The 22,473-nt window shown below is 46.3% G+C and overlaps 1 protein-coding gene across 1 annotated transcript in view; it reads left to right on the forward strand.

Annotated features, from left to right (window-relative positions):
* Window positions 1-22,473, forward strand: part of OSER1 (oxidative stress responsive serine rich 1) — a 59,386-nt gene that overhangs the window by 30,817 nt on the left and 6,096 nt on the right. Inside the window, exon 3 of the mRNA XM_044090085.1 lies at window positions 17,222-17,332. Within this exon, the coding sequence (XP_043946020.1) occupies window positions 17,222-17,332 (111 nt within the window). The remainder of the gene's footprint in view (window positions 1-17,221; window positions 17,333-22,473) is intronic.

The raw sequence follows: 22,473 nt of genomic DNA on the forward strand, positions 1-22,473 counted from the left end.
GAAGCCAACACATGGTTCAGAAAGACAGTCACAAGATCACATACAAGAGTAGCCAACATGAAACTCTGGTAGACTTCCTCCTAGTAAGGAAAAGGCACTGTGGTAGAATCCATGATTGCGAAGTCATCCCCAGTGAAACAGTCGGTTCACAGCATAAACCAGTAGTTGCCACAATCAGCTGCAAGCAGTGGTCAGAGAAGGCTCTAAGGTCAACAGAGACCAGGCTGAAGACCTGGAAGTTGACTGGAGAGAAAGTACAGCAGTTCAAGGAATTACTCTGGGCTCTAGCACCCCAAGAAGAGGAGGAAATAGGTGGAGTTGACGAAGAGTGGCAGCGCCTAAAAACGGCATGTGTTAGGACTGCAGAAAAGATATGTGGCCGAGCCGGGTATGGAAATAAGGTACATAAGGAAAGCTGGTGGTGGAATGCAGAAGTGCAGGAAGTAATCAAAAGAAAGGAGTGCAGGAAGAAGTGGGAGATTGAAAAGACTGACCAAGCTAGGAAGGTCTACTGGTTGGCAAACTAAGAAAGAAGTTGCAATAGCAAAAAATTAGGGCATCAGAGGCACTCTTATCAGCTTCTGGAAAGTGACTCAGTAAGGGGCACAAAGAAACTATACCAGGTTGCAAGGCAAAGACAGAAAGATAAAGAAGATAGTCAGACACCCTTCATAAGGGATTCCAGCAGCAACCTGCTTACCAGCCCACACGACATCAAAGGCAGATGGAAGGAGTATTTCCAGCAGCTTCTGAATGAAGAAAACCCCACAGAAGCAGTACTGCTCCAGGAACAGCCTACAATGCGAGTAGAAAAAGGTAAGAGCAGCACTAAGGAAAATGAAGTCGGGGAAAGCAGCAGGCTCAGATGAGCTCACAGCAGATATGATAAAGATGCTGGGTGAGCTAGGGGAGAAATGGCTCCTGAGGGTACTAATTGCAGTGTGGGGAGAAAGGCGTATCCCAGATGACTGGAGAAAAAGCATACTCATGCCAGTGTACAAGAACAAAGGGGACATCCACAATTGTGGACAGTACAGAGGCATCAAACTCCTACCACATTGCATGAAAGTTCTGGAGAGGGTGATTGATAAACGGATACGCAGAATAGTAGAATGTAAGATGGGGAGATGAACAGTTCTGATTCAGATCAGGATGCAGCACAATTGACCCGATGTTTGCATTGAGACAGATACTTCAGAAGAAACAAGAGGAGAGAGTCAAACTGAGCTTTCCTAGACTTGGGGAAAGCATATGACAAGGTCCCAAGAAAGCTGATCTAGGCAGTACTGCGGTGGTTTGAAGTCCCAGAAACATTGGTAGAATTAGTACAGGCTATGTACAAGGACCCAGTGACTCGAGTATGAACAGTGTTTGGCCTCACTGAGGGGTTCCTAGTGGGAGTGGGTGTACACCAGGGTTCAGCTCTTGAGCCTACTGCTGTTCATACTGGTAATGGACTTCATCAGCAAACAGGTTGGAGGGGTCAGAGCAACAAAGCTACTGTATGCAGACAATGTGGCAGTACAGGCAGACTGATCTAGAACTTCAGCAAAGGATAGGAGAATGGAATGCAAATCTGAAGGCACATGGATGAAACTAAGCACAGATAAGACGGTGGTAATGGCAGCAGATTGGGGAAAGCAGAAGAAGCTGAGAATAGAGATAGATGGGAAGATAGTGAACAGGTAAACAGCTTCAAGTATCTGGGAGGGGGGAAAGCAGAAGAAGCTGAGAATAGAGATAGATGGGAAGATAGTGAACAGGTAAACAGCTTCAAGTATCTGGGAGGGGTGGTTTAGGAGAAGGGTAGTCTGAATGAAGAGGTCAAAGCTAGAATCGGAGGGGCTGCAGCCAACTGGCATAGAGTATCAGGTGTAGTCTGACAGAAGAATGCCAAAGAAGCTGAAAAGTAAGGTGTACAAGACAGTGGTGCGACCAGTACTACTGTATGGTACAAAAACCTGGGCAGTAAAGGCAGAATAGTTGCAGCTAGAGGTGATGGAAATGAAGTGCCTGAGAAAGGTGGTAGGATGCACACTGCGGGACAGGTGAAGAAATGAGGACATCAGAGCAGAAGCCAAAGTAGCTGCAATTGCAGAAAAGATCAAAGGGAACAGATTACGATGGTATGGGTACATGTGTAGAAAAGCAGAAGACAATCTGGTGAGGGAGATTTGGGACAGACAGGAAGAAAGTAAGAGGAAGCGAGGGCGTCCAGCAAAGAGGTGGATGGATTGTATGAAAGATGATCTGCGACAGTCAGGCATGAGTGTTGAAGGCAGGAGAGTGGCACTAAACAGAGAGAGTTGGCGACAGTTAATAAGATACCCCGACCCCATGTAAATGGGGAAAAAAGAGGATGATGATGGGGGAGATATATATATATATATATATATATATATATATATATATATATATATATATATATATATATATATATATATATATATATATATATATATATATATTTAATGTATAATTGTGTGTGTGTGTGTGTGTGTGTATGTGTGTATATATATATGTATATATATATATATATATATATATATATATATATATATATATATATATATATATATATATATATATTTTGAGAGAGATGGAGATGTGGTGGCAGACTTAATATCAGCAAAAACAAGTGAGAAATATCGTTTAGCAGGAATCTTGCAGGTTAGCTCTCCTGTTAATGTCTGCTATGTAGGTGACTTGTGTGGGGTGGCTTACAAGTCTTAATTCAGGTGTTCCTACTTGAAAGAAAGTTGACTTTTTTTTTTTTTTTTTTTCAGTGGGTTTGGGTTTTGCTCCCGTTTGGTAGAATGAAAGATGGCATAGCAAGAGTTGTGCGTTTTATTTTTTTAAACTCCCATGGTGTCATGGCCCATTCAAGCGCAGTGTAGCAGGATTCCCTCTTACCACAGTTGAGATTGACTTGGGTGGTGGCGGGCGGATCCATGGGGTTGCCGTTCAGTGTGTAACAGTCTCGCAGAATGGATTTTACAGATGTGGTTGTAGAATTGTAACCTCTTGGAATGAATGAATCGGAAAACTTCAGATTTTGGAGAGTAGTCCTTATAAGCATTTTTTTTAGTTATGTCCGCAACCTCAAAGGCAGTACATAATTGTGTGCAGAGCCCATTGTAAATGGAGCCACCTATACAGAGACAGAAGATGTAGCAAACCTCCTGGCTGATAAATTCAGCTCCAACTTTACTCCTCTTTCCTTCGGGATATGTCATCAAATATAACTCTCCTACTGTCATTAGGGAACCGGTCCTTAATGCTGTCTAAGACCAAGGACGCTGCATCAATGGGTGCAGATAATATACCAGGATGCCTTTGTAAATAGCATGAAACACTACTTATCAGGGCCTCTGGAGTTGCTAACAGTAGCCTCCAAACAGGCTTCGTTTCTCATGAATGGAGAAAGGCAACAGTCATCCCTCTGCACAAAAGGTGGGCTATCTACAGACCCTGGAAACTGCAGCTAAAAGTCTCACTAGTCTTGTATGTAAAGCCATGGAACGAATTGTCATGAGATGATCAGTAGAGATGTCGTAAACCTCCAGACACTTTACCCAACCCAGTTTGGTTTCGTAAAGGGCAGATCATGCTTACTCAGTCTGGTGGATGACTTTGAGAACCTCACCAAAGCAATGGATGAGAGCAGAATCATTCACACTTACCTACCTTGACCTGGCCAGGACATTTGACAGAGTACCCCACTCTGGCATTGTTCACTGCCTCAAGAGGTTTAGTACAAACCTGAATATCACCCAGTGGATAGCCATCTGGCTCACAGGACCCAGGAAGTTAGAATTGGTGAGTCCACCTCTACAATGAGGCCAGTCACAAGTCATTAGAACGCTCCTTTTTGGCATTTATTCTCAGAAGTCAAGGCCAATGTCTGTGGTCACTGGCTGACTAAATTTGCAGATTGCAAATTAGGAGTGGTCATTGAGTCTCACACTGACATGCAATTTCTCCAGGAGGGGCTGGCACAGACAAAACAACTGGTCATGGACTACAACTGCCAAGAATATCCTTTGGGAAGTCCTCCATCCCTGGTAACTGTCATATTGACACCACACCCCTTAGATTTGACCCAGTAGTCTGGGACTTTGTGCCACACGTGGTGATCTAGCCTTTGATCGTCATGTGTCTACAGTGGTGAGAAAATCAAAGTCCAAGAAGTCCTTGTTCCACTGCATTTGGCATTCATTATCATTGAGTACAATGCACCCTTTGGTATGTGCCTAACCAGGCTTGTCCAACAACTGGGATGTCCACAGGGGTTCCTCATAAAAGAATACAGGACATAAGTAATATTTCCTATGCAGACTGTTTCAAGGGTCTATCCTTGTGTTCTGTTTCCTACAGACTTTTGAGGAGATCTATGCCTGGCATGCAGGGCATAGTCAGACCCCACTCTGGACCTCTTGCATGTCCACAAAACAAACCGTACCAAAATTGCCCATTCTAAAGACTTAAACCTTGTCTGCGATATAAATAGGACCTGCTGGAGAGAGAGGTATGTATCCCAGAGACTACCCCGTGTATAGAACAGGCTCCCCATCCATGTGAAGCAGAGTTCTTAATCCAATTAAAGTGCAACTTGGACAAGTATATGGGGAAACTGGAAATTCATCCCTGGTTTGGCACCTACGTGTCTGATGCAAACTGGTAACCTGTAGGTGGTTCATCTCCCAGGCCCATGTTTACACTTATCAGGGATATTGGAGCTAGTCGGATTTGGGATGCATGGCTAGGCTTAAAAAGGCCCTTGTGGTTGTTCGCCTAGTAAACGCCTGTGAACCTATAAATATGTCTTCAGTGGCGCTTCATAAATGGTGTCACTTTGCTCCGATATCAAAATTAAGTTCATGGAAAATTGAATCTGATATTGTTAATCCTCATTCATTCCTTGCGTATCTGTTTTGACCTCTGAACAGAGCCGGCCATTTTCCAAGATTGCGTCCGCTTCAAATTCTCAAGCTAAACTTACCCACAACCCCCCCTCTCCCTGTTACCTCAGATTTCGTTTGCCGCGTTGCCATTCGGTCGTGTCAAGCTGCTTCTCTTGAGCTAAGTATAGTTGTTTAATAGAAACTTTTCTGACAGAAGTAAAATAAACTATTTCATTGTCTCTTACCCTATCGCATCTAGCGATCATACTTTCTTCAGGTTTTTCTTTCTCTCTTTACTGCAAGGTAAATTCCCCTTACCATCGTTGGTAATTCTTCCCTTTTCCCCTTACCTTAGGGTATTCTTTTGTACCATTGCTGGTACCCTTTTCTTCTATCTTGGCTATTATGGCAGATGAGAAAGGTAGTTCGGGGTTTAAACGGTGTTCTGATTGTGGACACACACTACGTACTTCTGATGCACACTTTGTGCGTTTTATTGTTTGAGGGTGTCTGATTTGTTTGAGCTGCTCTGTAATATTTGTGAGAATTTTTCAGATAGAACCTTGTTAGAAAGGAAAAACAAGCTGTTACTGAAGGGGCTTCTTAACTCTCCCTTTTTAGAGGATATTTCTGGGCCTCAACCCGAGCCCATAAGAAAATCTTGGATGTTCCTGCCAAGGCTAAATCTTTGCCTTCGTCCCCGGCTGGGGACTCACACCAACCAAGACCTAAAAAGGCTTAAGTTTCGGCTCCCAGAGTTCACTCAGTCTGCCCCAGTGCTTTTGGTGCCTAGACCTTCGGCTCCATTAGTGATCTCTGCTCAGTCTTCTCCTGCAGCCTTCACTGTATCGGCACAGAGGGGCTCCTTGGTTCAGACTATTACCACTGTATCGGCACCGACTGTTCAGTCGGCGCAGACCCTGACCACGTCGGCTCAGAGATCTTCTTTTGAACAGACAACCTTATTATTGACTCCAGTTTTGTCTGTTCCATCATCGGTTCCGACAACCACTTTGGCACCGATCCCTGTGTCGGTGCAGACCATGACATTGGCACAGATGACTTCGATGCAGACTCCCGTAGTCCAGTCTCTCTCGGCACCGAGTTTGCCTCTTCTGTGGACAGGCCTGTTTCTCCCTCAGTTTCTGTGAGGTCCACTAGAAGCCTTTCTGAACGTGTTGCGTCTTGTGGACCAGGTACTTTTGGCCAGAGGTATCCCACCAGGTACTTTTGGCCAGAAGTATCACACCCCCCCCCCCCCCCCATGAACTATCTTTCCTTGGGAGGTGATCACCAGTCTCCAAAGACCCCTTCTTATTCTCCTCCTTCATTGCCTTTGAAGTCCATGGATATAGCACATTCTTACCCTTCTGCAGTTCCCTTTATGGATCTCGCTAAGGAACCGCAGTTGCCTTCGTGGCAGGAAAGTTTTGCTACGACCCAGGATGTTGGTTGTGACGCGCATAGTTTGCTAAGGAACCGCAGTTGCCTTCGTGGCAGGAAAGTTTTGCTACGACCCAGGATGTCGGTTGTGACACGCATAGTTTGCTGCTCCACAGCCATCCAGGGACTCCGGGTCGGCAGGCTGAGCCAATTAGGGGAGGGGTGACCCTGTCCTAGACATTCACTCCTGTTCAGGTGGACCAGCCTTCCAACTGACTAAGGCTTTCGCTGCTGCTGGCAATACTGAACTGTCTATCCCTCCGCTGGTACACTGGATTCACAAGTCTCACCGGGTGCAAGGGCCTTGGGACATATTCCCACAGGAAACCTGTCTTCCCCAGCTTCTCTCGCTGAGGAAGTTCACCGGAAAAGTTTGTGTACGAGGAAGCACATAGACTCCGCAGAAGAGTCACTCACTGAAGACTGGATTTTGATGAGGGGGAAGGATCGCCTCGGTCACCCTCTGAGGTATCCTTTGATATCCTCGATCCTGAAACAATGAGGTGACTGGCAGTCCTCTAATCCGACCTCTGAGGAATCTGTGTTCCTGCAGGCTTTTCGCACCCGGCCCCCTACCTCCTGGGTTACTCCACCTGCCGATTTGAAATTGTCCGGCTTATCGTGCAGTGTGCATGGAAGGCTCCTGACACCATCGAAGCTATTCCCCGGAGGCCAGATAAGATTTTTGTCCCCTCTTGCTGCAGATCCCCATTGGTCAAAAGGTCTTCATGTAGATGCTTTGGTGGTGGCGGCCGCAACAAAAAAAGATCTGGCAGAAGAAGAAAGCCAGACTGTCCATCCGCCTAACAGAGTCCCAGGCCCTGGACAGGATAGGGAAGTGCACCTTTGCATCAGCGACTTTTTTACTATCGGGTCCCTGAATTACATGGCACACTTTACCAGGCTTCAAAGGGATCAGATTTCTGAGCCCTCTGAAACCTTGGCTGGTGCAATGTCTGAGGTCTGTGACAGTGGCCTCTCAGCTGGTTACCATTGAGTCAATATCCAACTCCTCTATGCAACTGATATCTCGCACATCAGGAGTAGTAGCTAGAGCAGTGGGTTCAGCTGTGGTCTTAAGACTACATGCATGGATGTACTTGTGCAATTTCGCGGAACCCTTTAAGGCTTCCTTTCTTAATGCTCCCATTGAGCCCTCCTTGTTTGGACCCAAAGTTAAAAGCACACTGGCCAGATGTGAACAGGACGGTAAGACCCTTTCTGCCGTAGGTGTCAGTTATTCTTCCCCTCAACGTGCTTTCTCCCAAAACCAAAAGAGTGGGAAGATATAGTTCAAGAAGTCTCTGGGTCCATTCCTTGACACACAGGACGAGTTCTCCCCTAGAAGCAGAGGGGGAAACTCTCAGGGAAGACTCTCCTTTTGGGGCAGAGGGGGTCCATGTAACCAGGGTTCCAGGGATTCTTTCTTTCCCTGGCCAATCCTACCAGCGCTCCTGAAAAGCGGCCCAACTCCTTTCCTCTGGAAGAGGTTTGGGGACGTTTCTCCTTGTAGCCTTCTGCCTGGCTAACCATCGCCACCAATTCTTGGGTACAAAGGATTATAACAAGAGGTGATCATATCCCCTTCGATCTTTGTCCCGTCTTTCAAAAAACCTTCCCGACGTTCCACCCAGTCAAAGGGAAGAAGCAGCATTCGAGATGGGAAAAGCTGCTAAGAGAGAATCGTCCAAATAATCCCTCCACACCAAATAGGATCCGGATTCTACTCGAGACTATTTTTGGTGCCAAAGAAAACCGGGACCTGGAGACCAATTTTGGATCTCCGTGGTATTGAGATGGTGACGGTACAGTCTATCCTCCCGCTTTTGGAAAAAGCGATTGGATGTGCTCTATAGATCTTCAGGATGCATACTACCACATTGGACAGGCCATCAAGAAGATTTTTGCGCTTCCTTGTAGGAGCCAGTCACTACCAGTTCCGAGTGCTGCCCTTCGGACACTCTACAGCCCCCAGAGTGTTCACAAAGTGTATGGCAGTTGTCACAGCTCATTTGCGACTTCAAGGATTCCAGGTGTTTCCATACTTGGACGACTGGTTCATTTCCGCCCCCACCAGACATCCTATTAGAAGAAGCCCTGGCATCTCTCTCCTCACTGCACAAAGGCTAGGCATAACCATAAACTGGCAAAAATCCAATCTTACCCCATCTCAGTCGACAGAATTCATAGGGGTCATCTTGGACACAAAACTGCAGAGCTGCCTTTTCAGAGTATAGAATTGTAAGGATAAAACAGATTCCAATCCTTTCAAGGGAGAAATTCACGGCTCACTCGGTTCTACAGCTGTTGGGTTCCATGGCAGCCTCCATCACCATTGTCCCCCTGGCCAGGTTTCACATGAGGCTTCTACAGTGGCTACTGCTCACCCAATGGTATCCCTTTCAGCATCCTCTTTCGGCCATGAATCTAGTAACCCACAGGTGCAAACAAATGTAAATTGGCGGATGACGCACAATCTGTTACAGTGGTCTCGCCCCTTCTCCCCCCAGCAGCCAAGGGATACAGTGACCACGGACGTCTCCCTGATTGGGTGGGGGGGGGGTTATGTCAGGGGCAGACGGTACAAGGGCTTGGTCCGAACTGGAGGCCCATCTGCATATAAATGTTCTAGAGCTGAGGGCGGTGCTTCTGGCGTGCTGCCGGCTGGGACAATTGCGATCAGTCAGACAACATGGAGGTGGTCTGGTACATCAAGCCAGGTGGAACCAAATCTTATCCCCTTTGTCGAGAGGCCATGAGGATATGGCAATGGGTGATGGCTACCAACCAGTTTCTTATAGAAACGCACATTCCCTGGAGTTCCAACGTGATAGCAGACTCAGGTGCATTCTTCAACCTCACGAGTGGTCCCTGAATCCCTTGATAGTGGCGGAGATCTTCCACTGCTGGGGCCGTCCTTGCTGCGACCTCTTTGCATCCCCGACCAGCTACAAATGCAGCAACTACTTCGTCCCTCCGGGACAATCACCCAGGGATGCTCTATCCACGATTGGCCCTCTGGTCTCGTCTTTACGCATTCCCACCCTTTCCCCTCATTCCCCAGTTTCTTTGGCCCTCTGGTCTTCTTTACGCATTCCCACCCTTTCCCCTCATTCCCCAGTTTCTGAAGAAAGCCCTTCGGTTGAAGAGCAAGGTGATCCTCCTAGCACCATATTGGCCTCGACAGATTTGGTTCCCCTTCCTTTGGCTTCACCTACTAGATCAACCATGGATTCTCCTTCCAACCCCGGAGTTGATCTAGCATCCACAGAACCTGATTCATCCCAACTTGGTACAGCCTGAAGCTCACTGCTTGGTTACTCCAATTCCCTTGATTGCCGGGCAGAATGATCTTTCTTTACCAGTACGTGACATTTCTCATTGCATCTCCTAAGTCTTCCACTAGAATTGCTTATCTGAGCAAGTGGAAAAGATTTACCTGTTGGCTGAAAGATAAACAAGTAGATCCCTTCTCAGCACCAGTGTCGTATTATCTGGCCAACCTCCTCCAATCGGGTCTGTCTGCTTCTACCATTAGAGTTCATTTGGCTGCAATTTCTAATTTTCATGAGGGTGTCCCAAGATTCCTCATATCCCACAAATTGTGCAAGACCTTCATAAAAGGTGTGAATCATCTGAAGCTACCATTTTTTAGAGAACCTATTCAACCATGGGATTTATCATTAGATCTGAAGTAGGAAGACTTCATTCGTCTGCAACCTGTGGGTATCGGATCCGATCTCGGATCCGAGCCGGCAATTCAAAAGCTTAGGCTCCGAGCTCCTAGCTCCTCCCTCTTACCCATAACCCCTTGCCAAGCCCTGACTGACCTCAGATTTCGTTTGCCGCTTTTCAAGAAGCAACGGAATTCTTGAGCTCCTGGCGTGGTTTTGAGATAAGTAGTTTTCTGACAGGAAAATTGTTCAAATTCTCTTTTTTTGTTACAAATATAGTTAGTGTTGAGTGTGGTTAAGGCTTTCCCTCCCTCTTTAGTTAATTTTTCTCGGGTTTTTCGTAGTTTGTTTGTGTGTGTGTGTGTTTAGGCCTTAGGTGTTATGTCTGAAGCCCCTAAGGCTGTCTTTTCGAAATGTACCGAGTGTGGCCATAAGCTGTCCCCAGCAGATGGCCACACTCGGTGCGTTCATCTTGGGGGTTGAACACCTGTCTTCTGGTTGTACCATTTGTGCAGGGTTCAACCCCCGGGCTTTAAGGGAACGGAGGTCGAAGTTAGTGCTGGCGGGTCTTTTACCCCAGTTACTGCTTCGCCTCTGCCCTCCAGTCAGCAACTTGTTGCTGTGAGTTCTCCCCTCCGGCTGGGACTCAACCTCCCTTAAAAATGCCGGAGGAAGGATTCTAGTAGGGAGAGACAGAAGGAGAGGCACAGGAGAAGCACCACAAGAGGAGAGCCAAGCTTCCAGCTCGGCTCCTCCATCTAAGCGGCTTCCCCTGTGCCTTCTAGCTTTCCTCCTCCTCGGCTCCACTCCCTCGGTTCTCTCCTGGACCCGAGGAGGAGGAGGCTAGCCCTTCCAGGAGGTCACCGAGACTGTTCTCTAGGTCCGCGGTGGCCTCCTCTAGATCGACTTTTCGATGAGCGAAGCTGATATGGACCGGATGATGAGGAAATTCATCCAGGCCCAAATGCAAATGGGAGTGCTCCTAGCCCCCAACCGGGAGGGCTTGACCCCTTTTCGCCCGTAGCTCCTTCTCCGACCCATACCACGGGTTCGAGCTTTCGGCGCCGTGCAGATTTGGATCCGGGGTGGGTCGGATCCGATTGGTCGGCGCACTCGGATCCGTCCCATCCCTTGAGTGCTTGGTACCGGACCCGACCTCTCGAGCCGAGGGCCGAGCCTCGGATCCGAGGGAGCTGGTGTGTCTTCGGCTCCGTCCAGGTCGGGCACACTGGTCTCGGATCCGGCGGTTTCGCTCCGACTCCGATCCGTCACGTCGGATCAGAGTGGGGGTCGGCTCGGGGCTTAGAGAAGCTGGCTCCCCCTCGGCTTTCAACGTTATGGAAAGGGCACTGTCGAGGACATCCGGACCCCCAGTCCCTGCCACGGCTCCATCCCGCACTCCATTGCAGTTGGGCCAGGCCCCCACCAGCCGGTCCCAGGGACAGCCCGCCTCGATGTCCCAAGTGGTTCCCTTGGAACATCCATCTGCTGAAGAGTACTCCTCGGACAGCCCCCCCGATGAAGTACCTCGAAGCGCAAGTGCAAGAGGAGGCACATGGACTCCCCTGAGTCCGTCACTGAAGACACGGACTTGGATGAAGGGAAGGCTCCCCTAGGTCACCCCTGAGGACGTCTCATTTGGAGACATCATGGAGATGTTAAGGATCAGGGGTGGTCTGCCCCCAAGGCTTCTTCGGACGAGTCTGTGTTCTTGGAGGCATTCGAGGCGGGCCCTTCTACCTCTTGGGTGTCCTCCTGCTGACCCCTGGTAGATCTTATATCTATCAGGGCGTGGAAGGATCCGGACACCATTGAGCCTATCCCAAAACGCCCGGACCGCATTCTTTCTCCTCCATCAGACCGCACCCACTGGAGTAAGGGTCCCCCAGTAGATGCCATGATGATGGCTGCAGCCACGAAGGGAATTGGCCCAGGAGAGTCCCTCCGTCCATCCTCCGGGCAAGGAGTCCCGTTCGATGGATCGAATTGGGAAGCGAGTGTTTAGTTCAGCGACCTTCTCCTTGAGAGCTGAACTACATGGCACGTCATTAGGATGCAGCGAGATCTGATTAAAGAGTACGCTGCATCTCCCCCGGAGTCCATCTCGAGTGAGGATAAGCAGGTTTATTCCACCCGAATGGCCACTCTCAGATCTGTATCCAATACATCTATGCGGCTGCTGTCTCATGCTACTGAGGGAGCCGCTAGAGCCAGCGGAGCAGGCCTTGTCATGAGGCGACAGGCCTGGCTCCGCCATTGTGATTTTGCTGAGCCCTTTAAGGCAACCTTCGCGAATGCCCCTTTCGATGGTTCTGCCTTATTTGGCAAGACTGTTCGCGAGACACTTGTCCAGAGCGAAAAGGACGGGAAGACGCTGTCTGCTGTCGGAGTCCGCTTCTCAGCTCCCCAGAGGTCCTTCTCTAAGAACCAAAAGGGACAGAAGAAGATGTGGTTCCGGAAGTCGCAGCAGTCCCAACCTGCTCCGGATAACCAGTCCTTCCGTGGCAGAGGAGGACGGGGAGGTCGTCGTGCCAGAGGCAGGGGGGCTCCTGGCAATTTTGGGTCCAGAGAACCCTTCTCTGAGACCCACGCAGCAGCCCTGAAGGGTTGCCCGGCTGTCCGTCTCTGGAGGCAGTCGGGGGGCGGTTTTCGATGCACCTGACTTCTTGGGAGTCCATAACAGACAGTTGGGTGCTTCGACTCATATCCAGAGGATATTCAATACCCCTAATCAAGATCCCCAAATCTCGCAGCCTCCCAGATGTTCCACCCGACCAAAGGGAGGCGGCAGCTCTCGAAATCGAGCAGCTGCTAGAAAAAAGAGCCATCCAGCGCGTCCCCCCAGATCAAGCCGGATTAGGGTTTTACTCCAGGTTCTTTTTGGTGGTACCTGGACGACTGGCTCCTGACTGCATCATCAAGGCATCTTCTGTGCTCAGCCAGGGATTACTTCCTTCAACTAGCACCAAGGCTGGGCAAAACGATCAACTGGGAGAAATCTTTCCTGAATCCAACTCAAATTATAGATTTCATAGGAGGAAGACTAGACACCAGATCAATGCGAGCCTTCCTCACCCCAGACCGTATCGTCAGCCTGAGGTGTCATGTGACAGCAATCCTTCAACCGTCACCAACTGCAGCTTCGGTCCTGAGGGCCCTAGGTTCTATGGCGGCAGCTATCCCGCTTCTAATTCATGCCCGCTTACGCATGCGGGTTATTCAATGGACCCTTCAAGTTCAGTGGTCTCCTCTTTGTTCGTCTCTAAACGCTCCGATTGCGGTCAGCAGAGCGTGCAGGACTCCTTCTGTGGTGGCTTCTTTCTCCGGAGCCCCTAGCAGGAAGACCCTTTGCTGCATTTCCCCGAGCCACAGTGACCACGGACGCTTCTTGCCTCGGGTGGGGGGGGCATTCTGCGGGAAAGATTGTCCAAGGCACGTGGAATCCCACAGAGACATCATTGCATATAAATGTCCTGGAAATGAGGCGGTGCTCCTAGCGTTGCAAGTACTTCACCACGTTCTTCCTACAGGGACTATTGCGATTCAGACAGACAACATGTCCGTAGTCTGGTATATCAACAAGCAGGGAGGAACCAGGTCTTATCCCCTTTGTCGAGAAGCCATGAGAGTCTGTTAATGGGCAATTTCCACCAAACGCTTTCTGATAGCAACGCACATTCCGGGAAAGTCCAACATCCTTGCGGACAAGCTCAGTCGCACCATCCTTTCTCCACACGAGTGGTCCCTAAACCTTCAAGTAGCGAAGAAGATTTTTGCCGTTTGGGGCAACCCTGTTGCGATCTTTTGCTTCTCCTCAAACGCCAAATGCGACAATTTCTTCGCTCTACTTCCCCACCAGGGAGTTCCCGAGGATGCTCTGGTGCATGCTTGGCCTCCGGTCTCCTTTATGCCTACCCTCCACTTCCTCTGATGCAGAGGTTTCTGCAGAAAGCCAACAGTTTGGGGAGCAGAATGATTCTCATTGCCCCATTCTGGCCTCGACAGCCTTGGTTCCCCTTCGTATGGTCTCACAAAATCAATCCACCATGGATTCTGGATCCAATTTCGGATCTCATCTCTCACCCTCTGGGAATGCCAGTTCCCAATCTGGACCCTCAAGTTGACAGCTTGGCTGCTCCAATTCCAACCTTAATTAGGACTCCCGGTATCTCTTCACCGGTCAGAGCAATTTTGGTGGCTGCTCATAAACCTTCTACCAGACAGGTTTATCGGAGTAAATGGAAGAGGTTCTCTATATGGGCAGGGCAGAGAACGGTGGATCCTTTTTCAGCACCTATCTCTGCGGTGCTAGAATTTCTAACAGACCTCTTTCATCAAGGGGCCAGTTCTTCCACGATTAAAGTACAATTGGCGGCTATATCGCATTATCACATTGGACAGGACACAGCTCCCCTTATGACAGCGAAATTATGCAAATCCTTTCTCAAGGGAGTTTTTATTAAGGCCTCCAGTCAAGGAGGTTGTACCGCCTTGGGATTTGTCTTTAGTCCTGCAGGCCCTTACTGCTCCTCCCTTGAGCCTGCAGCTTCTGCTGATTTAAAATTCCTTTCCTGGAAGACTGTCTTTCTGGTAGCTATCACTTCAGCCAGAAGGGTGTCTGAGCTTCAGGCTCTTTGTGTCAAACCGCCTTACCTTTCTTTCTTCCCTGATAGGGTGTGCCTCAGGACCAATCCATCTTTTCTTCCGAAGGTCTCTTCTGAATCCAATATTAACCAGTCAATCAATTTGCCTGTCTTTTTTCCCAAGTATTCAAACAAAGGGGAATACAAATTGCATTCATTGGATGTTCATAGACAATTACGTTTTTATATTAACAGGACAGCTGGCCACAGGAAATCAGATCAGCTGTTCGTCTCCTTTGCTAAATTTGCTCTGGGTAAAGCAGTGTCTAGTCACTCTGTCTAAATGGATTGCTAATTGCATATTGCAGGCATATGACACTTCAGGCAGACCTGCTCCTCAGAGAGTTACGGCTCATTCTACTAGGGCAGTTTCTACGTCAGCCGCCTTTAAGTCCCGTGTTTCGTTGGATGATATCTGCGCGGCAGCTACTTGGGCCTCGCCTCATACTTTTATTTCTCATTACAAGGTGGATGTTGTTTCTAGAGGAAGAGCATCCTTTGGCTCAGCGGTGCTCCGGAACATCCTTCCATGATGGCCGCCCAAGATTCAGGTAGCTAGGGACTCTGTCCCACAGGTTGCAGACGAATGAAGTCTTCCTACTTCAGATTTAGAAGTTATGTACTCACCATAACGTTCCATCTGAGTAGGTGACTTCATTCGGATGCAACCATCCTCCCCTCCATCCCCCTGACCTTTATAGAGCGAGTATTTATGCTGTTTTAGTATACTGTGGTCAGTATTTGAGGCAAACTCAATCTGAGGTCAGTCAGGGCTTGGCAAGGGGTTATGGGTAAGAGGGAGGAGCTAGGAGCTCAGAGCCTAAGCTTTTGAATTGCCGGCTCGGATCCGATACCCACAGGTTGCATCCGAATGAAGTCACCTACTCAGATGGAACGTTATGGTGAGTACATAACTTCTAATTCTACAAGCTCTGACTATGCCACCTTTCAAACCAGCATCTTGCGACCTCAAGCATTTTGTCATGGAAAACCTTGTTTTTGGTCGCCATTACTTCTGCCAGACTCATTTCTGAGCTTCAAGCTTTATATATTAAGAGTCCATACTTGATTTTTCATAGAGATAGTGTCTCTGAGAACTAATCCATCATTTCTGCCAAAAGTGATCTCTGAAATGTCCATTAATCAGACCATTGAATTGCCAGTTTTCTTTCCCAATCATTCAAACGGAGGAGAGTATTGCCTACATACCCTAGATATCCACAGGCAAACTTGTTTTTACTTGAACAGGACTAGGTGCTTTCGTAAATCTGACCAGTTATTTTTGACTTTTTCTGGACCTAGATTAAGACCTGCTGCTGTTAAGGTCACGTTAGCTAGATGGTTGAAGGACCGTGTGACCTTCATTTATGCACAACGTAATATCTCGTTGCTTACTACCATGAAAGCTCATTCAGCAAGGTCTGTGGCAACTTCTGCTGCCTTCCATGCCAGAGCTTCCTTACAAGACATCTGTGCAGCTGCAACTTGTGCTACGCCTCATACCTTCATCAATCATTACAAATTGGATTTGGCCTCTAGGGGAAGAGCATCTTTTGGTTCTATGGTGCTCAGGAATGTCCTTCCATGAGAGCCTCCCAGGAATAGAGGTAGCTGGGGACTCTGTCCCGTACGTGTGTGTGTGTGTGTGTGTGTGTGTGTGTGTGTGTGTGTGTGTGTGTGTGTGTGTGTAGGTGTGTGTGTAAAAAGTCTGCTTGCATTTTTTATCTGGGCCCTATTGAGTGTACTGTAGCAGTCGTAACTCTTGGATGCTAGTTTGATCTGTAACCTCAGTGCCCCCAAAGTGTATCTAGTTGGAAAGTCAACATATGTGCCGTTTCTTTCTGAACGTTTGTAAAATGAGGGATTATATTTCTTCTGAGCATTTTGCTGACAGAATTAATGTTTAGCCTGTGATAGGTACCCTACAGTGCTTTTAAAGTTTCTGGAAAGGTCTCCCCTTCCAAAAAGTATTTGTATTGCTCATTTGAGATGTGGTGTGCTCTTACCGTTTAAAACAGTTTGTAGGATATTTTGGGTTTAAATTAAATTTATCTGTAAAGGTTCCAGTTTCCATTATTATGTCTCTTGTATCTAAAATGTATATGCCATTCATTCTCTTGTGTGGGTAGGGGATGTATTATGTCTACTCAGCCGAGTTCTGTCGGTCTAGGGGACTCCTTCATTTTTCTGGACCAGTGGACTAGGTTTAACCACTATGCTACTGAGAAACTTTAGTCCTTTTTTTTACTGTATTGTTGAGTCTACCTTCTGAGCCCCTAACACTGTGAGTAATGCAGTCATTTATTTTTGTGTGTTTTATGGTTTGACTTTGTTGTGGGCTTGTTTCCTGCACTGCAACTCTTAGACCATTATATTTCAGTGTCTTTGGCTAGTGTCACACTGGAAAATTCTCTGCATCATCCCGCATGGTCAGGCAAGTAAGTAGTTTGCTTTTGTACTTGCCAGTGGAGTGCTAAAGTTACCCTGAGGATCACGGTCTTGTATGTTATTGTCTTAAGCTTTATTGCATAATAATATTTCAGTTTCTGTTTTTCAGCTGCATAACTTCTGTCTGCGTTTCTGAAAATGCAAGTCCGAGAGGAGCTCTGTCGCTCACTGAAGGTGTCAAACCCAAGACTGCATGCGTAACAAAGGAGATATGGCATGGGTAAGATGAATCTATACTTTGAGGTGCATGCTAGTGGCTTTATACCTCCAGTTAGCCATTTACCTAGGGAGTAGCCTAGCCCTCATGAATTTTTGAGTAGTCTGTCAGCTGTATAAAGGTAAAGAATGTCTCCTTGGAACACAAATGTGATATTGTATGTTCTTGGCCACTTTAATTTGAATCCCTATCGGTGCTTATATTTTTATGGCAGGTATGAAGCCTGCCTACCCCCCTGATACCCAGAGAAATGGTGTATCCCATGAAAGTGTCACTGGTATCTTGTTCCCTTACTTGACTGCAGACAGGTTAGAGAACTAAGTCTAGAACAAAAAGTGGGTGACCTGTAGGTGGCCTTAAGGCTGTCAATTTGTAATCCTTTACTGACATTTTGTCCTCCCATGCATTTAACAGGTGTCAGGGCCATCACTAACTGTTAACTGGATTTGTTTTGCTATTCGTAGGGTTTTCAGTAAGAATAGATGTACATTTTCCCCCCTAATCTCAAATATGTATATTGTTTACAAGGGTAAAGTGCAACAGTTATTGTAGAGCTGTATAATTTTACAGCTCTTATCTGTTTTTACAGTGCAGCACGGTACAAAAGGGCTACAGCTTTGATTCTGGTGTTCTGTGGCTTTTTTTTTTTTTTCTTCTGAGGAGGATCCTTTTCTGTGCATTAGATTCTTTCACTTAGTTGGACCTTGATATTTTTTTATTGCAGTACACCAGCACCTTGTCAAAACTGTAATCTTGATCATGACTGTGCTCTCTACTGTGTGCAAAGGTAAAACGCTGCCTCCTTAGGATGTTGCTGTTGTAGAAGAAATTCCACCAAAACCGTGCAGCTGTTGTGGTCTTTGTGCACTGATGCCATTTCTTTCTTTCTGCACCAGAAGCAGTGTAAACAAGTTCCACAGATTACATGTTTTTGTAACGGAGGGCCACCTTTTGTAAAGATTTTTGCTAATACTTGACTGAAGAAAAGAATTGCCCTCGGTCTGGTGTGTCATGCAGGCAGGGGAAAGTTCTTCTGTCATAAACATGTGAGAGGTTAAGCTAAGTGTTATTCCAAAGCAATGCAGTAAAAAGTACAGGCTGGTCTATAGTTACTAAAAGCCTGCTAGAACCTTCTTGTAGGGAGAGAAATAAACGGTGGGGAGTGTATGGATGTATTGCTTCTAACAAGATTTCATTGTTCTAAAATATTGACCAGACTGACATGTTGGAAAAGATAGCTGAGCTGCTAGCATACCAGGTCAGGTAGGTTGCAAAGAAAAGGGGCTTGGAGGTAGTATTTAGTGCTCTTTTGGTGCAAGATGGAGGTTTGCCTTATTACTATATTGGACAAGGGAACGTGGGATTGCAAGGAGGGGGAGGAGAGACCTGCCTGAAAGACCAGCTTGACCAAAAGCTTAGAAGGGGTAGAGGTGCTTAGTGCAGAGTTGGAAGGCTGCATGTTATGTTTGTGTTTTTTTTTTTTTTTAAGATGGAAACCAGGTGGACATGTTACACAAGTAGATGTGTGGGTACAAGTAGGAAACTAGAGGTAAAAAAAAAAAATGGATGCTGGAATTTCCCTGTCTTACTCCTGGGTGATTTCAAATATACTTCAGTGTTGAAAGGAAATGAGACTTGATAAGGTTCAGGAGACTTGATGAGGTTTATCCAGGTAGTGTAAGACTGACCCAAGAATAGGTTAGATTTTTGGTCAAGTTGGATGGTTATGGATATCCATATGATAGTACTGTTTAGCTGGCCAGCAGTGACTGTACCCTTATGTGCCCCAAAGTGTCAGAGGTTCATACCTCTTCCAAAATTTAAGAGTGACAAATTTTATAAAGGTGGTGGGAAGTTAGGGGAGTGGATTATTCAAAGGTGGGAGGGGTCTGGATGAGTTGATGGGAGCAATTGTAGTACAAGGACTATAGATAAGTTTGAAGAAGTCCACGTGAAGGCTTTGCGAGGGATGATAGATGAAGCAAAAGATGTGGCTTGTGAGAGAGTGGGTAGGAAACATTACAAGGCAAAAAAACTATTATCCAAAGGGGATCATAGATGATGAGGGCTAATAGATTTGTAACCGGAATAAGGAAGACCACACAAAGGCTGTTTATATATGTCATGGAGGAGGAGGGGCAGGCTGAGCTAAGATGAAGATTATAACAGAAGCGTGAAGTCTGAGGTAGTGAATGAATAACTGTTTGGCAAGTAGTTGCAGTAGAAAAGGCAGACCTGTTTTGGAGACGGTGTAAGGAAGGGGATGTCAAGCTGTTGGAAGCTTCTGACTCCAGACAAAAGCTTGTAGAAGTATATGTGGAATGTAAAGTTGACTACATGCTCCATCTCTAGAGATAAGCAACATGGTTGATTAGGAGGAGAAGAGGGTGCTTGGAGAAGTGGATGGGGGTGAACCAGAGTTGGAGGGGGGTGCGGCAGTAGGTTCTCACCAGTTTGGAGACTGTGGATGATGGGCAAGGGTGGTGGAAAGAGTCCTGCAAAGCCATTAAAGGGCCATAACAAAGAGAGCAGATGTAGTGGAAGTCGGTGCTTTAGGTATTAACTAAGGGGGTCCACCTGACCTTTTGGATTGATTTAACATGTTTCATCAAGCATATAGTTTAATCTTTTGGTGCAGGATAGTAATGTATCTTGTTAGCTGATGTTGAAAAAATATTGGTTCATGATGCCATTCAGAGGAAATTTGCCACCACTGCCATCGTGATAGCATGGAGTTTGAGTAAACTTTTAACTTCATTGTAATTGATGGTGGTAGAAAATGGCTGTTACAGCTCCATGAACCAATGGCGATGGGGTTTATGTATTTCCAACAGATTTTGAAGCTTTTGTGTGCTTTTGAAAGTCTTTGGAAGGTCATTTCAATTTGGTTTTGGCTCCGATGTTTACACCATCGTGGGCTGTACCCAAGTCTAGCTGTAGCACTCACTGTCTTGAAGCCCTATAGAATCAGTCAAACATGCCTTAAGTTACAGGTTACATTACCTTATGCTGCTTACTACAATTCCATATGATGGACAGCAGTGTAGTTTGTAAAGGGTATTAAAAATGCCTCTAAATCCACTGTTCTTTCTTATCAGAAATGCTAGATATTGGTGCTTGATTTGAGAATGCATGTTAATACAAAACTTTTGTTAAAATGAATTGGAGTAGTGATTAAAAGTTGCCCTGTTTTGATGCCCCCCAAATTGTATATGATTGAAAAAAAATACATGTACACTATATATAATTTGTCAGAAGTTGAGGTATGAGGCGTAACTCTTGCAGTTGTACTAACTCGCCGTCTGCTGGGGAGTTCAGTTGATGTGTAAAGTAGTGTCCTCTGCTATAATGGTACCTGTCATGTCATGGTCAACTGGAAAACCTAAATTTGTTTCTTGGTGTGCAGGTCCCTTTTCAAGTTTCCTGTATCATTTTAAATTAAGTGAGAGGGTGAGTGAATTTATCCAGTTGTCAGTGTGTAATTCCTGTACTTTGATACCACTAATGTCGCTGCTTTAAGGCATTTTCCAGTAGGCCTCTGTCTCGTCTGTGTTTGTGGAATGCAACATCATACCTACCACAGCGGACAGCTGATGATCCCTTTTTAAATGGGGTCCAATAGTGCAGCCTAGCTGGTTGCTTAAATTACTCTTTCCCTGGATGAGAGCTGGTGTGGACCACTGGCTCAACTTTACCTTTACAGTACTCGAGCTGCTAAGGGAACTGTGGTTGCCTTGGGGGGAAGTCTGTCAGTTTGTGGTACTTCTGTACATGTACAGTATGCTGTTATGGGGGTGAGGTCCATCTTCATGACCCTCATGGTAAGTCTACTGTTTATTATGAGATGCTATTTGAACTCTTGTTTGCCCAAACATGTATGCTACATCAGCTTGTGATTCCGATTCATTGACTGCTCTGCTGTCAACTCTTCACATGTTTTGTAAAGAGTTACTAATTTATTAGAGGATCCTTGTTAGGTGGCTGTTACCTACAGCTTTGACAGGTTTTTTTTTGTGTCCATCTTGTGCTTTGCTTATCTTGTAGGTTGAGCTTCTACCAATTGTGCCTCTTGGCTTTTGCTGTCATTGCGAGGTTAAGAAGGCAGGCACCCCACAACCACCACCAAAGAAAAATCCAAGCACAGTCCAGTTTTGCTAGTGTAGGCCAACATTTCTTCACACTAATGTTTATGGCAGTGGGGATGGCATTTTGGCTTTAATTGTGATTTGAATACTGGTAAGCCTTACCATTGTCCTTTTGTATATGGGGGTGAATGGTACCCTAAACATTTTGTAGTTATTAGCGCAAGTAAATGTCATTTTGGTGTGAGAATTTAAAAGCAAAGGTTCCCCAGTTGTCTTACTTGTAGAGCACAGCATGCTGATCCTTAGTGGTTTGTTTTATTTATTTATTTTCCCCTCTGACAAACTTTTATCCATAAGTATGCCTTAAAGTGGATTGCCACTTCAGGGTTTGACTGTAGTCGATTGCTGGATAAGTGAATAGATAATGTTAAGTTGAAAATGTTTACTTGTAACAAGGCGGAGTTCACTTGAGGGGTAATGGTACTAATGTTGAAGATTTTGGGGCTTTTCCCTGCGTTGAGGGTAGCTTACGGCTGATCACTTGTCCAAACCATTACAGATGCAAGATTGAAGACACTCTGTGCAGGGTGTACTACAGCCATTTTGTGGATGATGTCTTTATCCTTTGGAGAGAGGCAGCTCTACACAATTGGACCTTTTTGTCAACTTTATCAACAAGAGCACTGATCTTTCTAGAGTTTGTGGTTAAACATTCTTCAGAGACCATAGAATTTCTGGATGTAAAGATTCATCTGCATCCTGATAGAGGTATCAGTACAGGAATTCATAAAAAAGAAACCTGGTGAAATCATTATCTGCATAGGGGGAGTATGCACCCGGGACATTTTTGACAACATCTTTGAGAATCGGGTCTTAAGAACCTCAAGACTATGTACTGAGAATGAAGACTTTGTAGCAGAACAGAGAAATGTAAGTAAAAGATCCTGTAAAAGAAAGAATATAAGATTGAAGCATGATCCACAGGAATTAAGGAGAGGAAAGGGACGTCCCTACTTCTTTGAACCCACATCATCATGAGAGCCTGGATCTTGAAACTCA

This window comes from Protopterus annectens, chromosome 12.part0 (genome assembly GCF_019279795.1).
Source record: "Protopterus annectens isolate FY-2018-M chromosome 12.part0, PAN1.0, whole genome shotgun sequence".
NCBI lineage: Eukaryota > Metazoa > Chordata > Ceratodontiformes > Protopteridae > Protopterus > Protopterus annectens.